The 18,661-nt window shown below is 43.8% G+C and overlaps 1 protein-coding gene across 5 annotated transcripts in view; it reads left to right on the plus strand.

Annotated features, from left to right (window-relative positions):
* TBC1D9B (TBC1 domain family member 9B) overlaps positions 1–17,097 on the plus strand; it is a 194,201-nt gene extending 177,104 nt beyond the window's left edge. For all 5 annotated transcript variants that reach the window (XM_085617747.1, XM_085617748.1, XM_085617749.1 and 2 more), the window contains 2 exons: positions 1,861–1,964; positions 13,194–17,097. In XM_085617747.1, coding sequence (XP_085473873.1) covers positions 1,861–1,964; positions 13,194–13,886 — 797 coding nt within the window. In that variant the 3' untranslated portion in view covers positions 13,887–17,097. The remainder of the gene's footprint in view (positions 1–1,860; positions 1,965–13,193) is intronic.
* The last annotated feature ends 1,564 nt before the right edge of the window (positions 17,098–18,661 follow it).

The raw sequence follows: 18,661 nt of genomic DNA on the forward strand, positions 1-18,661 counted from the left end.
AGTCACGCTCCAACGCTCCCCTTGTTGCTGTTTTCTTGTTACTCTTTTACGAGAGAAACCATTCCATCGCCTAAAAACTGCACAAAATAAATGCTGTTTTGCTCGACTAGTTTGGTCTCTGTGGGCAGGGAGCGTCTGGGTCCAATCTATGTAGGCGGCGAAGACTTCGCTGGGATCAAAGCTTGCTCTGTTTACCTACGCGGCTGGATAGGATCAGAATGACAACTAACTTTGCAGTCACTGTAATTCATTTACTGTTTGACAAACTAGAATTTTAACAACTATGCCTTATTTGTAAAAACAAGAGGATATGGCATTACGGTCAGAAATGCTGGCTTTAGAAGTCCTGGCGTCTGCACAACAGCCCGTGATTCTAGGCAATTCAGTTCATCTCCACGTGCCTATAAAAATTTAAAACTACAAATCTGATCTTGTGTAACGTAACCTGGTGCTTATGTAAAGCACTCTAATCCCTTTCGTCCAAGTTTGCGCTATATAAAACTGGAAAAAACATTGTTCGTGCGTACACATCATTTCATGTAAACGGCGCCTCATCGGTTGAGCTCTAAGCGCTTGCAAGGAGCGCATTGCCACCCTCGTGATTCGGCTCTTTTTAGTACATTCCGAGTTTTACAGCCTCTCTTGTACGTGGAAGTACACAAAACAGCTTCATTTGATCTTTTGGGGGGGCAGGCTGGAAAGGGCAGTGGGGGTGAAAGGCATTTGTCAGAGTTCTAGCCTGGCTTGTAGTCGCTGTCAGAAGTCAAGGATGGACAGGACACGGCCACGCTTTTCCTCCACACCCAGCACTGAATCTGTGCAAACAGCCCACACAAGAATATACAAACTACATGGTCAAACTCAGGGCTTTAAGTGGGATGAATAAACTAGAGGGTCTCTCAAAGGGGCATGGCCGATGTAATTAAGGGCGTGAACGCACTCCAATATCTTAGGGTGGAGTTCACGTTATATAAAACTGCAGAAGAAAAGAAAAACAGAGCTTTTAATGGAGGGTTTTCAACTTTGCAGTCACTGTGTGTTAAATTTACTGTGACAAACTAGAATTTTAACAACTATGCCTTATTTGTAAAAACTTTTACATTTAAAAATGTAAGGAATTGTTTGAAGTGTCTCTTTTTATATCTGAGTGAACCTTAAAAAAGATACCGGCATCAATCATCACTCACAATTTACAGACGGTTAGATTTAGTTACCAGAACCAATGCGGTTTGCAATAAATAGTTCAGGACAGCTAATAATAATATTGGGTGTCGTTTTCAGGCGCAGTCAGGAACGTGACAACAGATCTCCTGGGGGTTGAAATGTTCAGCCTCTGCAAAACAGTACAAGCATTGGCAAAGCCAACAGGTCTCACCTGTGCAAAATGTATTGGCAATGTTTGTTCTTTTGCCCCATTGTACAGCAGCATGGCTGTTCCGCACATGGTTGAAAGCAAAAGAAACAAGCATTTGCAATGTAATAGGTCTCGCATTTACGCGAGCTTGAGCTATTGGCATTGTAAGTGACAATGGCTTTTAGTTTTGTTTTTGTATTTGTTTTAATAACGAAAACAAAAATAAAAGGCATTGTTATTTGCAATGTCAATAGCTCAAACTCGCATAAATGCGAGACCTATTACATTGCAAATGCTTGTTATTTCTGGTTATGATTGGAAGTTGATTGGAGATTTCCGCATACTTCTATCTGCCTGTTTCTTATTTCCCTTATCTGTGTTGCATAGACAAGCGTATCTCAGGACAGATCCAGATGTTTCTTCTGGCTAAGTAGCCCGGAGTATGCATTTGGATACTGTGTGCACATTGTCACATAACTTCTTTTGGCCATTTTGTTCTGTTTCAGAGGAGGAGGCCAAACCCCCTGACTACAAGTACTATCTGCGCATGTGGGCCAAACAGCGGGAGCCGAAGAAGGAGACGATAAAAGACTTACCCAAGATGAACCAGGTTAGACACCCAGGTCGTTATTTTCTAAACTCAAAACAAACCAGTTACATATTCTGAGTCCATAATCTCCTGTCCTCCATACAAATAGGTCATCTACCCTTCATAACACATTTCAACAGTAAAGGTCTTGTATTTTTAATAGTTACTGATGCCAGGGGTGTGTGAAGAACCACCTGAAAGCACAAGCCGTCTTACTAAAATCCATTAATTATTCTCTGCCACTTTCAAAGGCTTAAAATAACTGAGGCAGGGGATGGCAGGTCCGTGGTCTTGAGGAGAGTGGACTACAGACTAGGACTATAGTATTCACTACAGTCAGACGTTTGTGCTTATGCCTACATCCCAGTCCCCATCTTTAATAATAGTGTGAAAATTAACAATAATTACTTTATTGATTTGGGGATGCAACAAATAAAGCACTTATACGACATAACAACAAACCCTAAAGTTGCAATGCATAAAGCTTACCGAAAATGTGTGGTGTAGTATCAGTGTCCGCTCTATACTGAGGCCCCTGAGACCAACTTGAGCTGAACTGCATGTGCATTTATGCTTTTTGCAGGGGCAAGTCTCCTGAATGAATAATAGTTTGCAGGAGACCACCCAACAAGTTATGTGGCGAAGGGCCTCCTTAAATGACAAAAGTATTTATTTATTTATTTATTTATTTTTTTAAACCTTTATTACAATTTCAGAGAAATACAAGTATGGGCCTACAACCAACAGGCCGGCCGCTAAAATGCAGTATAACCCAAGGCACAGCTGAACATTCACATCGATGAAGCAACAAAAAAAGGGGTCACTGGAGGGTTAATCATCGCCGTCGGTCGCAGCCGCAGTCCATAAACAAACAAAGGTTTCATATTTTAAGGAAACGAAAAACAGCAAACACACAAGGCAGAGGAAATTATTAGCAGTAGCATGTGCCCCTCGTATCGAGGGAGTAATCCAACCCGGGTAGACAGAGGGGGGGGGGGGGGGGCAAGGCCGAAGAAACCAAATTCGCATGTCGCAGGAGCATATAGGAATGCGTGGGCTAGGGAAATAGAGCGGCATCTATCTCACGCATCTGAGGCGGGGCGCATTTACCTCCACGATAGGAGTTCCAGGGACCCCACACCTTAATCCACTTCCCAGGCTTGCCTCTCGCCACATACACCGTGTTCTTTCCACTCGGAGACCGTGGGTGGCCTCTGGGAGCCCCACAATCGTGCAATGTCCCGCTTCGCTACCATATAGCCCAGAGTCACCCATTGCGTCTGCGTCACATTGTAATCAGTCGGCTCCCAGACATTCAGCAAACATCTTCGTGCCTCCGGCAACAAGGCAACATGCGTGACTTCTTCTAACACCGCATGCACTCTGCACCAAAACCGGGTCACCTCCGGACACTCCCACAGGATATGGAGGAAACTCCCCAGGAGTCCACAGCCTCGCTTACACAAACCATCCACCGAATACCCCATACACATCAGAGCAGGCCCCGTGACGTACACTCTATGGAGTATTTTAAGCTGGACGAACCGCAACCGGGCCGGGATAGCCACCTCTTTCGGGGAGGCCACCGCCGACACCCAATCCTCGTCGTCCAGTACTAAACCGTCGGCAATCCATGTCTCCCGCAATGAAGCCAGCAAACCCATCCGATCATTAATAAGCTTCTTATAAATCAGCGAAATGGTGCTATCCGGCACATAGCCGTCCAGTATCCTGTCCTCCAACGGGGAATGCTCCGGAATGGCCGCCACGTCCGAAAACACGGAACACAAGGCATGATGGACCTGAGCGTACCGATAGTATTCCCTATCATTCAACTGGTATTCAGTTTTCAGCGTGTCGAACGTCTTAAATTTCCCTTTCGTCCAGAGATCCCCTACCGTGCTGATACCAATCGTATCCCACTTAACAAAAGTATTTTTTAATATATATATGGGTTCGGGCATTTACTGGTGGGTCTCAGATTCACTAAGTCCATCATGTTCCTACAAGCCCTCACAGTAATTTTCAACATGATATTTGGAAAAATTGTAACCCAATTGTGCGTGCTTTCTGCAACATCCTTCAGAGACCCACCTTATTTGTTCGACTTCCATCTGCTAAGGCCTCAGGCCCTCTCTCTGGCCGCATGCCCTTTTGTCTTGGATGTCTGTTACCTAAGGAACGTACACCGATAGAATGGACGTCTTTCCAGAATTGTCCCCAGTGTGACACCTTTGGGTTAAGGGAGTTTTCTCTTTTCACTTCCTCATCCCCAAGAAGGACTCCTCTCTCAGGCCAATCTGTGAACTCAAGCCGCTCAATCGATACATCCTTCCCAAACATTTCCACATGGTAACACTGTAGGAGGTCACATGACGGCATTAGACCTCAAGGGCGTCTTCTTTCATATCCCCATTCATCCCAGCCACTGTAGATATCTCTGCTTCTTGGTAAGTGGCCACCATTATCAATTCTAAGTACTTCCTTTGGGGTCGCCACTGCTCCAAGGGTCTTCACAAAGTGCCTAGCAGTGATGACTGCCCACTTAAGAAGAGGGCATCGCATCTTCCCCTACTTTGATGATTGGCTGATCAAGAGCGATAGCCTCTATCCCTAGCACACAATGAAGACTCCATCTCCCTACTCCACAGCCTTGGGTTTACAGTAAATGCCACCAAATCTCACCTGCACCTTCTCCAGATCCAACCCTTCGTAGGCATAGCATTGAACGTGGTCTCAGGCAAAGCCTACCCCAGTCTATACAGGGTGTTCCAGCAGCACGTACCTCTTTTTCAGCCCATTTGTCAACTCGCTGTCAAAATTTGTATGCGCCTTTTGTATCGCCATAGTACCCCATGTGCAGCTTCATATGGTTCCTCTACAGAAATGTCTTTTAGTAGTCAAAACCAGAGTGTCACTGGGAACATTTATTGCTGGTGAAGCCCAACGCCCTTCGGTCTCTTGAGGTGGAACAGCAACAATCCATTGCAGGGCAGGCCTTTCCTAAACCCTATTTCACCACATATGCCTCTCTAGCCACCTGGGTAGTGCATTTCAGCCATATGACCACACAGGAAATGTGGACCCCCAAAATCAGGGGTGCCACATAAACTACCGCAAACTCCTTGCTATATATCTCACTCAAAGCCTCCCTTCCACTCATTCTGTGAAAAATAGTCCTGATCAAAACTGACAATATGACTCCAATGTATTATCTCCAAAAACAAGGTAGCACTCACCCTCTCACAGTCCATGGGCAGGGCACTGTAGATTGCGTCTCCTGCATGAGTCCGGCAGTCCTATTACACAAGCCTACTATGCAGCAAAATGGAATAGATGCCTAGATTATTGCATCCGCAAACACCTAGACCCTCTTAAGCCCATGATCCAGGACATTATCTGTTACCTACTCTGTGTACAGAAATGAGGCCTTGTATGCACTTCCATATAGCTCCATTTAGCACCTTAGAGGGAACACGCCTGAGTTTTTTGCACTCCTGTAATTAAAGCGTTAATGGAGGGCCTCAAAAGGATCGTCCCTTCCAGCGTTCCCACTGGCCCATTGTGGAACCTCAACCTGGTGCTTACCAGGTTCATGCCACCCCCCTCGAATTCCTTTTTTTTGTGTGTAAAATACCTTTCTCCGCAGTCATAACATGCTTCATGGAGTTACAGGCCCTCACGCTGCAGGAACACAGGGACAGGGTTGTGCTGAGAACCAAACCGTAGTTCCTCCCTAAATTGGTTTTCCCCCTTTCATCTCAACTAAACCAAAGAGCTCCCAGTCTTCTTCCCTTAACCAGACTTAGTAGCAGAAAGAGCCCTCTAGACACTAGATGTCAAATGGGCTCTCATGTACTACATGACAAAACTAAACTTTTTCGCAACGCTGAGCAGCTGTTCGTAGTCTTTGCTATATCACATAAGGGCCAACCTGTTTCTGTGACTGGCAATGCAAGATGGACAGTCAAATGTACCCATACTTGCTATCACAAAGCCAGGGCACACGCTACTCATGAAAAGGCAGCAACCATGGCCTTTCTTGCCACTATTCCCTAGCTGATATATGTAAAGCTCACTTTTTTACTGAGCACTGTTGGACATATTAGCCAGACAGCCAGCAATGGCCAAACTGTCTTAAAGACTTTATTTTAGACATCTGCATCATCCACATGCTAGTCATCACTTGTCCGGGAGAATGGTGGTGGTGGAGGAGGAAGGTCTGCTTTACAGTCTATGCAGACCATGTGTGTCTACAGCAGCAAATGCTACGAACGGAAAATTGTATTTAACCTGTAAGCATCTGTTTGTAACATGTAATGCAGTAGATTCTCATGCGCCCTTCCTATTTCTTGGAAGCAGTGCTTAATTTGTAAAAAAAAATACGTGCCAGAGCCCTGGTCAGGAAGGCAACTGCATCTTGCAACACCTTTTTCTCCTGCCAGCGCTGCCAATGACAGTACCAAAATAACTGCCAACCATCACACTCCTACAAGTGTGACAATTTAGACTGTTCATGCCCCCATTGCTAAAAGAATGGCTTAGGCAGCAGGTATTAGTTATTTTACTGTATATTGAATGAATAAACCAATGTTGCTCTCATCTCTGAATTAGATCTACAGCGCCACCATTTGGCAGACTTTCATACGTCCCGGTGTTGAGAATTAAGTGCTGGTGCCGAGCACCAGAAACCACCGGCTCAAAATAAGCACTACCTGGAAGCATGTGACTTTATTTGCAGATCTCTTCTTTAACTAGTTCCCTTTTCGCATTGCACAAGTGCACCATACTTCATTCACTTGCCACTCTATAACACTCTCACTCTCTGTGCGAAAATCAGTCTAACATGGAGTCAATGCCCTTCCGCATTACAAGCTAAGGGTGGAGTTGCACTGCATACCGTAACTCGAAAGACTTTCTTTGAAGACCACAAATTTGCAAACGTCCGAACCCAACACTACATGGCAAAAGTATGGAGAGCATGTAAATCTACAGCCATACACGCTATGAACAGATGTTTACAGGTTAGTAAACTTAAATAATGAACTGATTTTTAACTAGCAGCATACGTTAAAAATGTATAATAAAGTACAGCATGTATGTAAAGAACTTCAAGATTAACACAAGATGGTGTCTGGGGATAACGGTAGTTAAGTGAGATGAGAAAATATAAAAATGTTATAGGAGGAGAAAAATAAGCATAATAGATAGAAAAAAGGATATTGCATTGGAGTAGCACAAAGCAAGAATTACAAATAGCTGCATAACTGTCCAAGATTTTGTGCAAAGTGACTGTTTACTAGTTTGTACATAACTTTTTCCCGGGTGGGTTAGTTGACATATCTGAGAAACTGTTTTTCGTAGTTTAGTCTAAGCTATCCAGTTAAATAAGACCATCTTTTTGGCAATTGTGAGACGCTTGACTATCCAGAGCTTGGTATTAGGTTATCATCATCAATATTCGATTGTCGAGATTGATGGCAGCAGATATGAAAGTAAAATTGCTATTTGTGATTAATTCTAAAAATGAATTCATTTCTGCGTCTCACCCTTTTGACCAGTGGGGTTTGGGCAAATATCAAAACATTTCCAGGATCTGGCTGATATAGTTTCCAGAAGGATGAGTTGAGGTTAACACTATGATGTTTGAGCCGAGTCCAGTATGTTATTAAGAACAAATTCTGATGTATAAAAGGAAGGTGAAGGCTAAAGCATATTTCTTTTGAGCATTATATGTTCACTCTGAGGTTTATTTGTTTTTATTGAGAAGTTTGTGACAGACAATCATAAATTATCGACATATACTATTGGCCAGTTGCACTCATCATCATATACGTTACAGGGGTTAAGAAACAGAAATTTTAAGAAGTCACGTCTCTGTCCACATTCCTACGCATTTCCAATTCCACCACGGGTGATGCACAAATCTCTCCCCTGTAGGTGTTCCATTTTGACCATTTTTTTTAATCCCATTTCTTCGGGCACCCCCTGGTTATAAATACCTCTTTCTCCGCAATCATGCACCTGTCCAGTTCTTTCAACCATACCGATATAGCAGGTGGTGCCACTCCACCCCATCCAACTTTCTTTTCACCGTTTACCCCAACGTCACCAGTTGCTGTTCAATCTCAGTCGGGTCCGAATCTGCCCATATGTTTAAGAGGCCTAGGCGGGACGTCAGGTCCACCGTTTTTCCCAGTGCAGACTGCATATGATGCATGGCCCGCTCCCAGAGACTGCGCACCAGCGGGCATTCCCACAGCGTGTGATAGAAAGTAGCCTGCTGCTTGCAACCCTTCAGACATAGGTCATCTTGCCTCGCCCCAATTTTAGCAAGAGTTGTCCCCGTCATATACGGTCGATGCAGAATCCTAAGTTGTATCAGTCTAATCGAAGTTTGATGGCCGCCTCCCTATGTGACATAAGAGTCAATCGTCCTCTTCAATCAACCCCAGGTCGCTCTCCCACTGCTCCTTGAGCTTGCCAAAGTTATCTGGTAAATTGTTACTGAGTTTTTTGTACATCAAGGAGATTGCTTTAGTCTGTAGTGGCCCATCAAGCAAGCGATCCTCCAGAGGCTACGAGTCCAGTATGTCCTCGCAGCTCGGATTGTGATCATATCTGTTATATTTCTTAAGCCCCAAATTGTTACCTTTTTAGAGAAAATTAAAACTGGAAGGGGTCTCTTACTTGTCCCTCTGAGTTATGTGTGTACATATAGGCTAAGAGTCAGACTAACATACTGGAGGTCTCAGCTGCAGGTGATTTTGCAGAGCCCTATTCAGATGCCAAAAATAAATGCACACGAAAACATTGGTATTTCACAATGACTTATTTTTGTATGCATTATTGGGCCCCATAATCAACAACTCTGCACACAGAATGATTAGATTGCACACGATCTATGCTTCATTCATGTTCATCACACATCCCTTCACAATGAGTCTAATATCGTACCTAAGGAATAAATAACTGACTGCAACTACTATATTTCTCTAGTTATATATGTGAAGCTGGATCTTACACAGCCTTATACTATTAGACATGACGTCGAAGAAATGTGTCACTGTCCTTTTAGCAACTGGTCCTTCAGTCAGCCTCACCCAAAACACTGGTATCTTTATACCTTTTTAATATAGGGCTCTCTGCTTAGCTTCTATCTCTGCTACATAGGATACTTAAACAATGCATCCATTTTAGTTTCAGGAGTCTCAAGGAAGCTGCCACTTTTTGTATCTTCTCTGGTTTTATTTCAGAGGCAGTATTCAAGATTATTATTAAAGCACATCTCTAGATACGGGGTAATGAGTGGAAAATCCTTTCTCTGGCCTGTTATTACGAGCAACAGAGAAATATGTGGAAATCTAGTTAATTTAAATGTGCATTATTTCGGCAAGCTTACATTAGTACAGACGCTTTTAAGAGCTTTTCCTTCATTCTGGTGCACAAGTCAGGATTATGTTAATACAGCAAGGCCTGTGTTGTATGTAATGTTACTAAAATCCTTTAAAAAGGCTTGCCAATCATGTAAAGGTTGTCATAACGCCTAGAGGCCTCTCGTCAGTCTTGCAGCTTGAGAAGGCAATCGACATATCCAAACGCACAAGAGGAGTTCATATACTGACCCAGCATGCTTGTTTCTATGACTGAATGTATGTGATATTTGTATAGCATGATCCCATTAGAACCCTGTACAGTGTCATTGGCAAAAGTACAGCCGAGTTATAAGAGGTGGCTGGATTTTGGATGCAGAAGTGGACTGTTACTGCATTGTGATGTAGTGTTCTTTAAAGAAGAATGTATTTGGCTATTCCCTTAGCTGGAGCCAAGACTGGGTTGGCCCTGAGAGCTATAGGAATGTTACTCCAGGTCCTAGTTGCAGGTCCTAGTTGCACCAATGGAGAATGCCTGTTGCCTTGTGTTTTTTGATTCTGTACTATTTTGCCACTGATCTGATTGTGTCCTGGCTGCGGATGTACCATGTGCTACCTGAGATGCTGAGTTTGTTAGTCAGGTATGCAGGGGTGCTTATTGTGCTGGCTTTTAAAGGATTCAGCTGATATTTGAGAAGGCGACCGGTTGGCGTCCCATTACTATGGTGATGATGTAGTCCTATTTCTGCAGGTACTGGTTGAGGTGTGCTGCTGTGAGTATGATGCCCCTTAGTGGGCCAATGTGGAGTGTGGGATGCCAAGGAACAGGGCATTGTTCCCCTCCAGAGTATCACAAATTCAAAAGTGGTTTTTGGGAGGAATGGTTTCACTTTCTTTATTGGAGAGAGCTGGTCTTTGGCAGCCTTTGTTTTCTTGGTAATGTGTTTCTTGAAGATAAGGTTGGTGTCCAAGGTGAATCAAAGTGATTTAGCAGTTGGGTCAATTTTGGGGTTTGAACCCTCCCAGGTCCATGTCATTGAGTCTGGTTTGGACTAGATGTTGCTTATTGTTCTTGGCAAATAACAGTTCAGTCGTGTTGGAGCTGAGCTTTAAGTTGGTGCTGGATACGATAGGATGAGCTGCAAGCATTGTTTGAGGTGTAGAATGTCTGGAGCACCGGAGATTTTTAATTACAGTTGTGCTTCATGGGCATGTTGCTGATTGTTATGCTGATATGAGCATGAGTAAGCTCAATTCACATCCAAATGGCCCAAATGGGCCCCTCATGTAAAGGTTGAAGATGAAGCTGGACAAGATGGAACCCTGGGGGCTCTTCTGGGATCTGAAGGTGCTGATTCGAACAAACTGTTTTGGTTGGATAAGTAAAAGGTGAAACAGTTAAGGATGTTGCCAGTAAATGCCATTCAGGACTTCAGGATGTGGATGATTGGTGGATATTTGTCGGTGTTGAAGGCAGCTGAGTGGTCCAGCGGTATCAAGAGGCAAGAGCCATCTTTACCTGTGGTCCGGAGTGCATTGTCTACGATTTGTAAGGTTGCTGTTCCTGTTCTGCAGTGTAATATGAAGCTACATTGGTAGACATGCAGAAGATGGTTGCATCGAAGATCATTGGCAGTGAGCATATATCATCTAGCAGATGACGGTCCTGTAAATGATGGGCTGGTACTTGGTGCGGTCATCGTGGTCTAGTGTTTCTTCTAGGGCTTGGGCAGGTTTTCAGGCTCGACGATTTCTTCGGGAGGGGGTGGATCTAGGTTGTCTTTAGGCATTCTGTGAAGGGAGTGAGAGTGAGAACGATAATGGTGAGTAGGGGTGAGAGCTTCTATTGAGAGAGCTTTAATTAAGGGCAAGAGTAAGACATGTGTATGAGGTATCTTTTAGGGAGGGGAGTATTTTGACAACATCTGAAGGAGATGAGACTTTGAAGGATGTCCATTGCAGTATACTACAATAAGGGGGAGGCCTAGGAGGAAAAGCAGTCTTGTTATTGATGCGCTGTCAGATCTCAGTATTTGTTTATTGAAAAAGAGATTGATGGTATAGCTTTTATGTGCAGTGTGGGATAGGAGAGTTAGGCAGGCAGGTAATGCAGTGCTTCATTCTTAATCTGTTGGCAGCTTCATTGAGGATATTATTGTAGTACTTTGCTTTGGCTGCTGTGATGAGTTGTCTGTCTGTTGCACGAGCTTCAGTAGCCTGAGGTCATTGGCAGGTCTGTTTTCTCCATTGAATGTTCTGTCTGTGGATAGAATGTTTGTTGCTGGCAGAGGTCGTTGGAGTTTGGAAATGCCTTTCTGTATGTGAGTGAGGTGATGGTTCCTGTTCTGATACTTTAATGCTGCTAGACCTGTGGCACCAATTAATTGAACATCATCTTCAATATGGTACCACATGTTTTAAAGTGGTTCTTTTGCAGACACCAAATAAGCTGAAGGGACATGGCTGAAGGGTGCCTACTTTCCATGTTTACATTTCTCTTGCACTGTAGCATCCTTAGGCCCCCATAACAGCCCAGTTTATTCTTTTTTAAATGCTACGGCCTATTCTGCCTGGGTCTGGTCACTTTATAGAACTTTGCTCTCTAACCTATCTCTACTTACTGATGGTTGAGTTCATGCCTCAGGAGGTGTATTGGCTCAGGTTTACGGAGTACTTCAGGGTAAGACCCTCTGTGGGAATGTTAAGACTCTTTTATGCAAACTCAGGAGGTGAACCATGTCCATTCATTAGGCAAACCCGGCTATTATTGCCCTGTTGGTACATTAGGACCAAGCTTGGTGTAAGTTCTCTTTAGCGCCACAGATCAGAAACAAGTGTGATGTTAGTAGGAGCCTCTAGGTCTCTCCCTATCAGCTCGCTCTGGAAGGAAACCCATTTGAGTTTGGGCCTGTTCGTAATCCAGGGTTCTATCTGGAAAGAACAGATCTCAGGGTGTGGGGCAGCGTATAAACAGGATCCACTTGTTTTCTTTTTCATAGTGAAAATCAAGAACTCTTGGAGAGGCTGGACTCTGAAGTTGTTGGCATATGTCAGAAAATCGTTTAAACTGTTGAAAAGCAGGCACACATGTAACAAGATAGCATAGGATAACTGTCAACCAGGTACTCGGAGAGGTGCTTCTGTGGATCAGTTTCTGAAATGGGGCTGAGGACATTCACATCCTTAAAGCCTTCAATCTGTGGCATAACAAAGATGCTGAGTACTGATCGGGAGAGATTTCCTTCCTGTTGAAAAAGTTCCACCAGAGACATTAGTTATTGATAGTGTTCGAGCATTCTATGGGTGCTGTGCCCAGATGTGTGATTTGCCCGAGAACAAAAGGGAGCTTGGAAAGCCAACAAGCATTTTGGTGGTTGGAGCTGGGTACAGGTTGGGCTATGAGCGCACCGGGGCTTCCGTTCTGTGCTGTGTAAAAAGCAGTCCATTAGTGCAGTGGACAGTTGACAAGATGTAGGTGTAAGGCATAGAAGATGTATTAGAGAAAAGTGGTTCAAGCGGAAGGGGTTTGAGAAACCACCATAAGTCAGAGGTGAAACAAGTAAGCTAGGGCTGGTAATGACTAGCTTTTTAGTGGGAGGCTGCATCTGTAGGTGAGCCTGTCAAGATTCCACTGGTAGTTAAAAATGAGTTCTAAAAAGGACTGCAACAGTGCGGCTGCAACAAAGTGGGTTATTCTTGACCCATACTAATTCGTACAATTGCAGCCTATTTGCTGCTGTGGTGCAATTCTCTGAATTACTTGGCAGCTATAGGGGAAAATAAATATATTAATATGTATTTGAGGTTTCTGTAGTTGCCTATCTTGAAAAAGTGTTTCTGTAGTCAGTCATTAAATGTTTTTTTTCTTCTCTTCAAGGAACAATTTATTGAACTGTGCAAGACCCTGTATAACATGTTCAGCGAGGACCCTCAAGAACAGGAGTTGTATCATGCTATTGCCACGGTGGCGAGCCTTCTCTTGCGCATTGGCGAGGTTGGCAAAAAGTTCTCAAACCCACCCTCGAAAGCCGGTGATAAAACACCAATGGCAGAAGAATCACCAAGTGCTGAGGAAGGACGAACGCCTACTTCGGAGAACAGCCAGGATGCAGATGCTGAGCAAAGGGGGCAGGCTAAGACAGATGTTCTTCATTATGACCTCCCAGGAAAGACTCAGGAGGACGCCCAGAAGTCCGATGAGGGAGCAGGGAGTGAGGAAGGAACGGGGTCTCCAGCACAGCTGCTATCGGATGATGAAAATAAAGATGATCTTTCCATGTCCTCCTATTCCATGGTCAGTGCTGGGTCCCTGCCCTGCGAAGATATTGCCGATGACACAGTTCTGGTTGGTTGTGAGTCCACCTGCCCTGGCCCGAGGTACGGTAGTACCATTGATGCAGACTGGTCCATTTCCTTTGAGCAGATCTTGGCATCCATCCTTACTGAAGCTCCACTGGTGGACTACTTCGAGAAGAAAGTGGACATCCGTCAGAAGATTAAGCAACAGAAGAAAATGGAGAGGCAGATCAGTTCTTCAAGTGACTACGAGCTTTCTTCAGTGTCCGGCTGACCTATCAAACTCAGTGTATACACAAAGGACCATTGAGTGGGGGGGGAGGTGGGACTGATGACTATCCCCCTGTAGTCTCATAGTGCGAGAGGAAGTACTGAGAAACACTCAAGGAAAATGTACTGTATCTCTACACATCAGATATATTCATCTGAATGAAACGTGGGTCTTTTTTCACTGACTGACCAATGCTGATATCTTGTTGGAGGAAGCAGAAGCACCTTTGCACTTGTGAAGAGCATAAATAGCCAATGGAACGCCTCAGCCCCAAGGCTTTGTCTTCACCATGCATCCTGCATGTAGCCCTTTGCCGTGTCTTTTCAGTAGGATGCTTTAGAGTATGGTTTGCACCCTGCTACTAGAGGTTAATACGTGCCACTCCGAACCCGGTCTTGACATGCCTCCAGTGCCTGCCCCACCCCCCTTCAACTATTTTTAAGCTCTGCACCATGGTTGTGTTAGTTATCCACTTGCCCTGAATGCCTAGATTGTGGGAACCAGTGTCGTCCTCCATATGTCATGAAGTAGCTCAGCACGCTAAAATCCCCTGCATCATTTTATCACTTCCGACAGTCCTATCGTTGCACTTAAAGGGATGTCGCTGTTTTCTCTAAATCTGGTGCAGTTGTGTACCTCCACGTTATCCCTTTTCCTCAAATTGTACTTTAAAAGGTGATCTGAAAAGTACAGGATAGTAGGTTCCTCGAGCAAATCTTGCCCGGCCATAATGATGTGCTTGTGGAGTCCAGTGGCATATTTTTTTTGTCGAGCAAACAGTGTTTCTTCGTTATTCATTCATTTCAGAATAGCTTGGACCTTGGACCTTGATGCTGTATGTGCCTCCATTCCAACTCATTTTTCCAAAGTAGCCATTTATGTGCTGTCCTAGAACTTTCTATGCTACACAAGTTTATGTTGATATGAGAGTTCTGAATGACCAATTGTTGGTAGGAACAGTTCTGATGGTACTAGTGCAGCTGATTCTGATCTACCTAGCAAGCTCCATCTGCTTACATGTATACAAATAGTCTTTTTTTTTTTTTTTAAATCCTTAACCTTAATGTGTGACTGATTTTAGTTTTCCGACCTATACATAACCGTATGTGTGTCTGTGAAAGCAGCTCGCTCTTGTGGTTGGTTTCGTGAGTGCACATGTACGCATAGTTGCAAGCGGTCCTTAGCTATAGGACTCTGTATGCATGAGTATGTGCGAAATGCAGGTGGATGATTGTCTGATGCGAATGCTGAGGATGTGTATTGTATGTATGAGTTTCTGATAATTAGTCTGTGGCTAGTGAGTGTAAGACATTGTTGCACTTTAGTGGCTGGGGACTGTGTATGATTTTGTGTCCATATGGACGTCTTGGGTTAAGGGCATTGTCTATGAGCATTTTTGCATATATTCTTGCTTGAGTATACCACTGCCCTTGAACGCCAGTTGTGCAGCATAGGTTTTGCATATTAAGGGACTGTGTGGCTTTTCCCTTCTACGCACAAATGTATACACACATCAGCAGTTGTAAATAGAAAGGTTCATGATGTGAATCTTTGTATTTACTGGTATGTGTGCTATATACTAGTGCATGTGCCGCTGTGTATTAGCTATGTGCAAGTTGGGGAGGCTTTGTGACACTTTTTGTGGAAGTTGTGCACACCGTAAGACTTCCAGCCATTCCCTGAGCGTATCCAAAGTGTGTTATCAGAGAATGCATGCCACAGCAGAAAGCCTCTGGCTCGCCCGTGACAACTGAACCAAGGCTTGTTTACTGCAGGCCCTCCGACCTCCGAAGGGAAAGATGGCCGGGCTGTAGCAGCATATCTGCGAGGAGGACCCATGCTCTTCTGTATGAGGTGATGCTCACTCCACCAATGGAGGTTTGGCTTGAGAGACAAATTGTTCGCTCTGTGCACGTGTACAAGAGTACAGACCTCTCATAAAAGGACATTAATCCGAACTGCATGGTGATCAGATGCCTTTCGGTGTGGTTTGGAAAAGTTCTCTGATTCACCTCATTAGACCAGTATGAATTTTGTGCAATATTTTTTAAGAATTGTATGCAGTTTTAATGTTGGTGAGCAGCCCTACTGCAGAACTCCATTAATTAGGGCAATGCCATGATGTAAACATTTAAAGTATTCTGCTAGATTTTATTCCATGACTAGCTTATTTCTTGCAATCATTCTGAGGATGTATGTTTGCTTCCTCCAATAACACCGCAGTTTTTTAACTCAATATATTTTCTGGTTTTCCTAAGATAGCCATTGCATAGGGACTCACCACCTCAACATTAATCCTTCTGTTACAGTAAACACCTATTTCAAGTATCACTCTAAGTATAGGCATTCCCTAGCATCTGCTTGCAATGGCTAAAAATTAAAACATTCCTCAAGCTTTTATTTTATTCCGCCATAAGAGATGCTGCCACCACGTAACTGAATGTCTGGTCGTGCCCCTGTGCATATTACAGAATGTTTAATAAAGAAAATTAGTTGCTGTGAGGTTAAGAGATTTAAAGTAAGGGTTGTAAAGATGTAAATTTGGGGATAGACCAAGCAGTGTCTTGTGCACTTTTTTAGAAGACCATAGAACTGCCTAGTTAGTCTCAATTTTTCAGGGCCTCACAGAGTACCTACCAGAAGTGGATACTAGAACTTTTATCCCCGCTGGGCATTCCCAGTTTGTCCACACGTGGTTGGATAGGTGACCACACAGAGGAGCACACGCAGTGGAAGATCAGACGGTTGTGTGAAATGGTGAGAGCAAAGACAAATCTTTTAAGTACATACACAGAAAAATAAAACCCCTCTTTAGTTGTACTTTTTTATAACAATTTTAATAAAAATAGGGCGCTAGCTTTTTGTTGGATTTTAGCAGGGAATTGTGATGTAGCTACTTCACAAAATGCACGTGAGCCTCATCCTTCATGGGGGCCTGCAGACAGAAACCTCCTTTTGGGTGACTGTGGTGGAGAGGGCTGGATCATCTATTGTGTATTTTTCTGGGAGGTTTTAGTGATCTTGTGAGCACTCTTGTTTGCCACTCTCCCGATCTCTCGCACAGTGTTTGTGAGGCAGCTCCATCCCCCTTTCTGCTAATCCCACCGTAATTTATTTCAATTGTGTTTTTTAAGTGGAATATTGTAATCTGTATGACTTTTAAATGTCTGTTTCAAATCGTGCTCGTAATCAATAAATAAAGTTGCAAACTAAATTAGTTGTTTCTAGTCAATATTTTGTGTTGGTTGTGGTTCCTTCTGCTCTTCTATTACCAGGGCTATCACTGTGGCACATATATTAACACACACTTAGGCCACAACTGCTTTTCCGCATTAAAATAGCTGAATAGACTGCTAAAGTGCTGTGTGGTTTTCTGCGCACACCTCTGTGCTGCAGATATGCTAGGATTATTCATCACTATGGTTTATTTCAGCTGGTTTATGGAAACATTTGGGAGATCTTCTTCACTGAAGGATGACGAGATTATTACAGAGTAGTGAAGGAGGCACAAGTCCTAAACCAGCCCCCGCCCCTATCGAAGGAAGTTAAGGTGCCAGTCAAATTCTGCTTAAGGCAGCACTTGTCCTTCCTGCAACCATTTGCCAGAAAGTAGAGCTTCAAAGCACACACGTTCATGTAATCTTTAAACGGAGGCTGAGCAGTGGGAAGTCTTTAAAGAGGCGTTTTCCTCATGGGAACATTCGAGCAGGATGAGCTGTAGGGAGTTTAGGTAGGGTCGCCACTTAACTTGAATGATCCATCCAAATCCACCCTGTGGGAAAGGAAGGTGGGTTACCATCACTCTGTTAAGATCCCAGTCGCCGCACGCTATTGCCTTTCAGATGTTGCAAGTAACTGCTCTATTCAATGACGTCACTCTTTGCACTACTGTGCAAAGCGAGGGAGGTAAGCTGAAAGAATCTTCTCTTCTATCCCCATTCAGTGTCTGGGGTGGGGCAGCATATGGTCTTAAAAGGTGTCTAATGAAACAAAATCTTAATGAAGGCTTGGATAATAATTACCATCATGAGGAGAGAGATGGGACTACCAAACCACTGATCTGGGCTATCCTTACTGAGCCAGACCTGAGCTGGTCTATGACCTATTCATGTCACTTGAAATAGCGATGGTATAAAAGGATGCAAGATGATTTTGCACTGATTTGTTTTGGTCTGTCCGTTTCATAGACTTGTGAGCAGTTTTTTACAGCTAACCACATCTTGTAAAGCTCAAGTCATAGTGAAACATTCTCGCGATACATGTTATTACCCCAGTATTGGAACTTTCATAAATTCTCATGCTTTGTATCATTCCCCGTCGTCGGAATGGGAGCCTCGGTAACAAAAATATATATATATATATACATATGTATAACCATAGAAACAAAAGAGAAAAATAGGCCTAGGCCTCATCTCATTTTGTAGTATATCACCCTCTTTGTGTAAAAGAGCCCAAACTTTTGCCAGGACCAATCAGCACAGCCTCACCCTCTGGAACCTTCCTGAGAGAGCTCAGAGCCTCAGATTTTTCTACCGCACGTTGTGCTAGGGAGTCTCCACTGAGCTCTGCTCAGTTTTCTCAGAATTTCACTTTTGGTTATCTTTATTGCCATCTTTTGTGACAGAATGTCAGAAAAGGAGAAGAAAGCTTTATTCAGATCTTGTGCTTCTTGTGGGAAGAAGAGACTGTTTGTGGAAGACAAGCATGAAAACTGCATATACTGCCTGTACCCGGAACACAAGGCCACAGACTGTAAAATTTGTCGGACCTTCTCGACC

Source organism: Triturus cristatus, chromosome 7, assembly GCF_964204655.1.
Source record: "Triturus cristatus chromosome 7, aTriCri1.1, whole genome shotgun sequence".
In the NCBI taxonomy this organism is placed as follows: domain Eukaryota; kingdom Metazoa; phylum Chordata; class Amphibia; order Caudata; family Salamandridae; genus Triturus; species Triturus cristatus.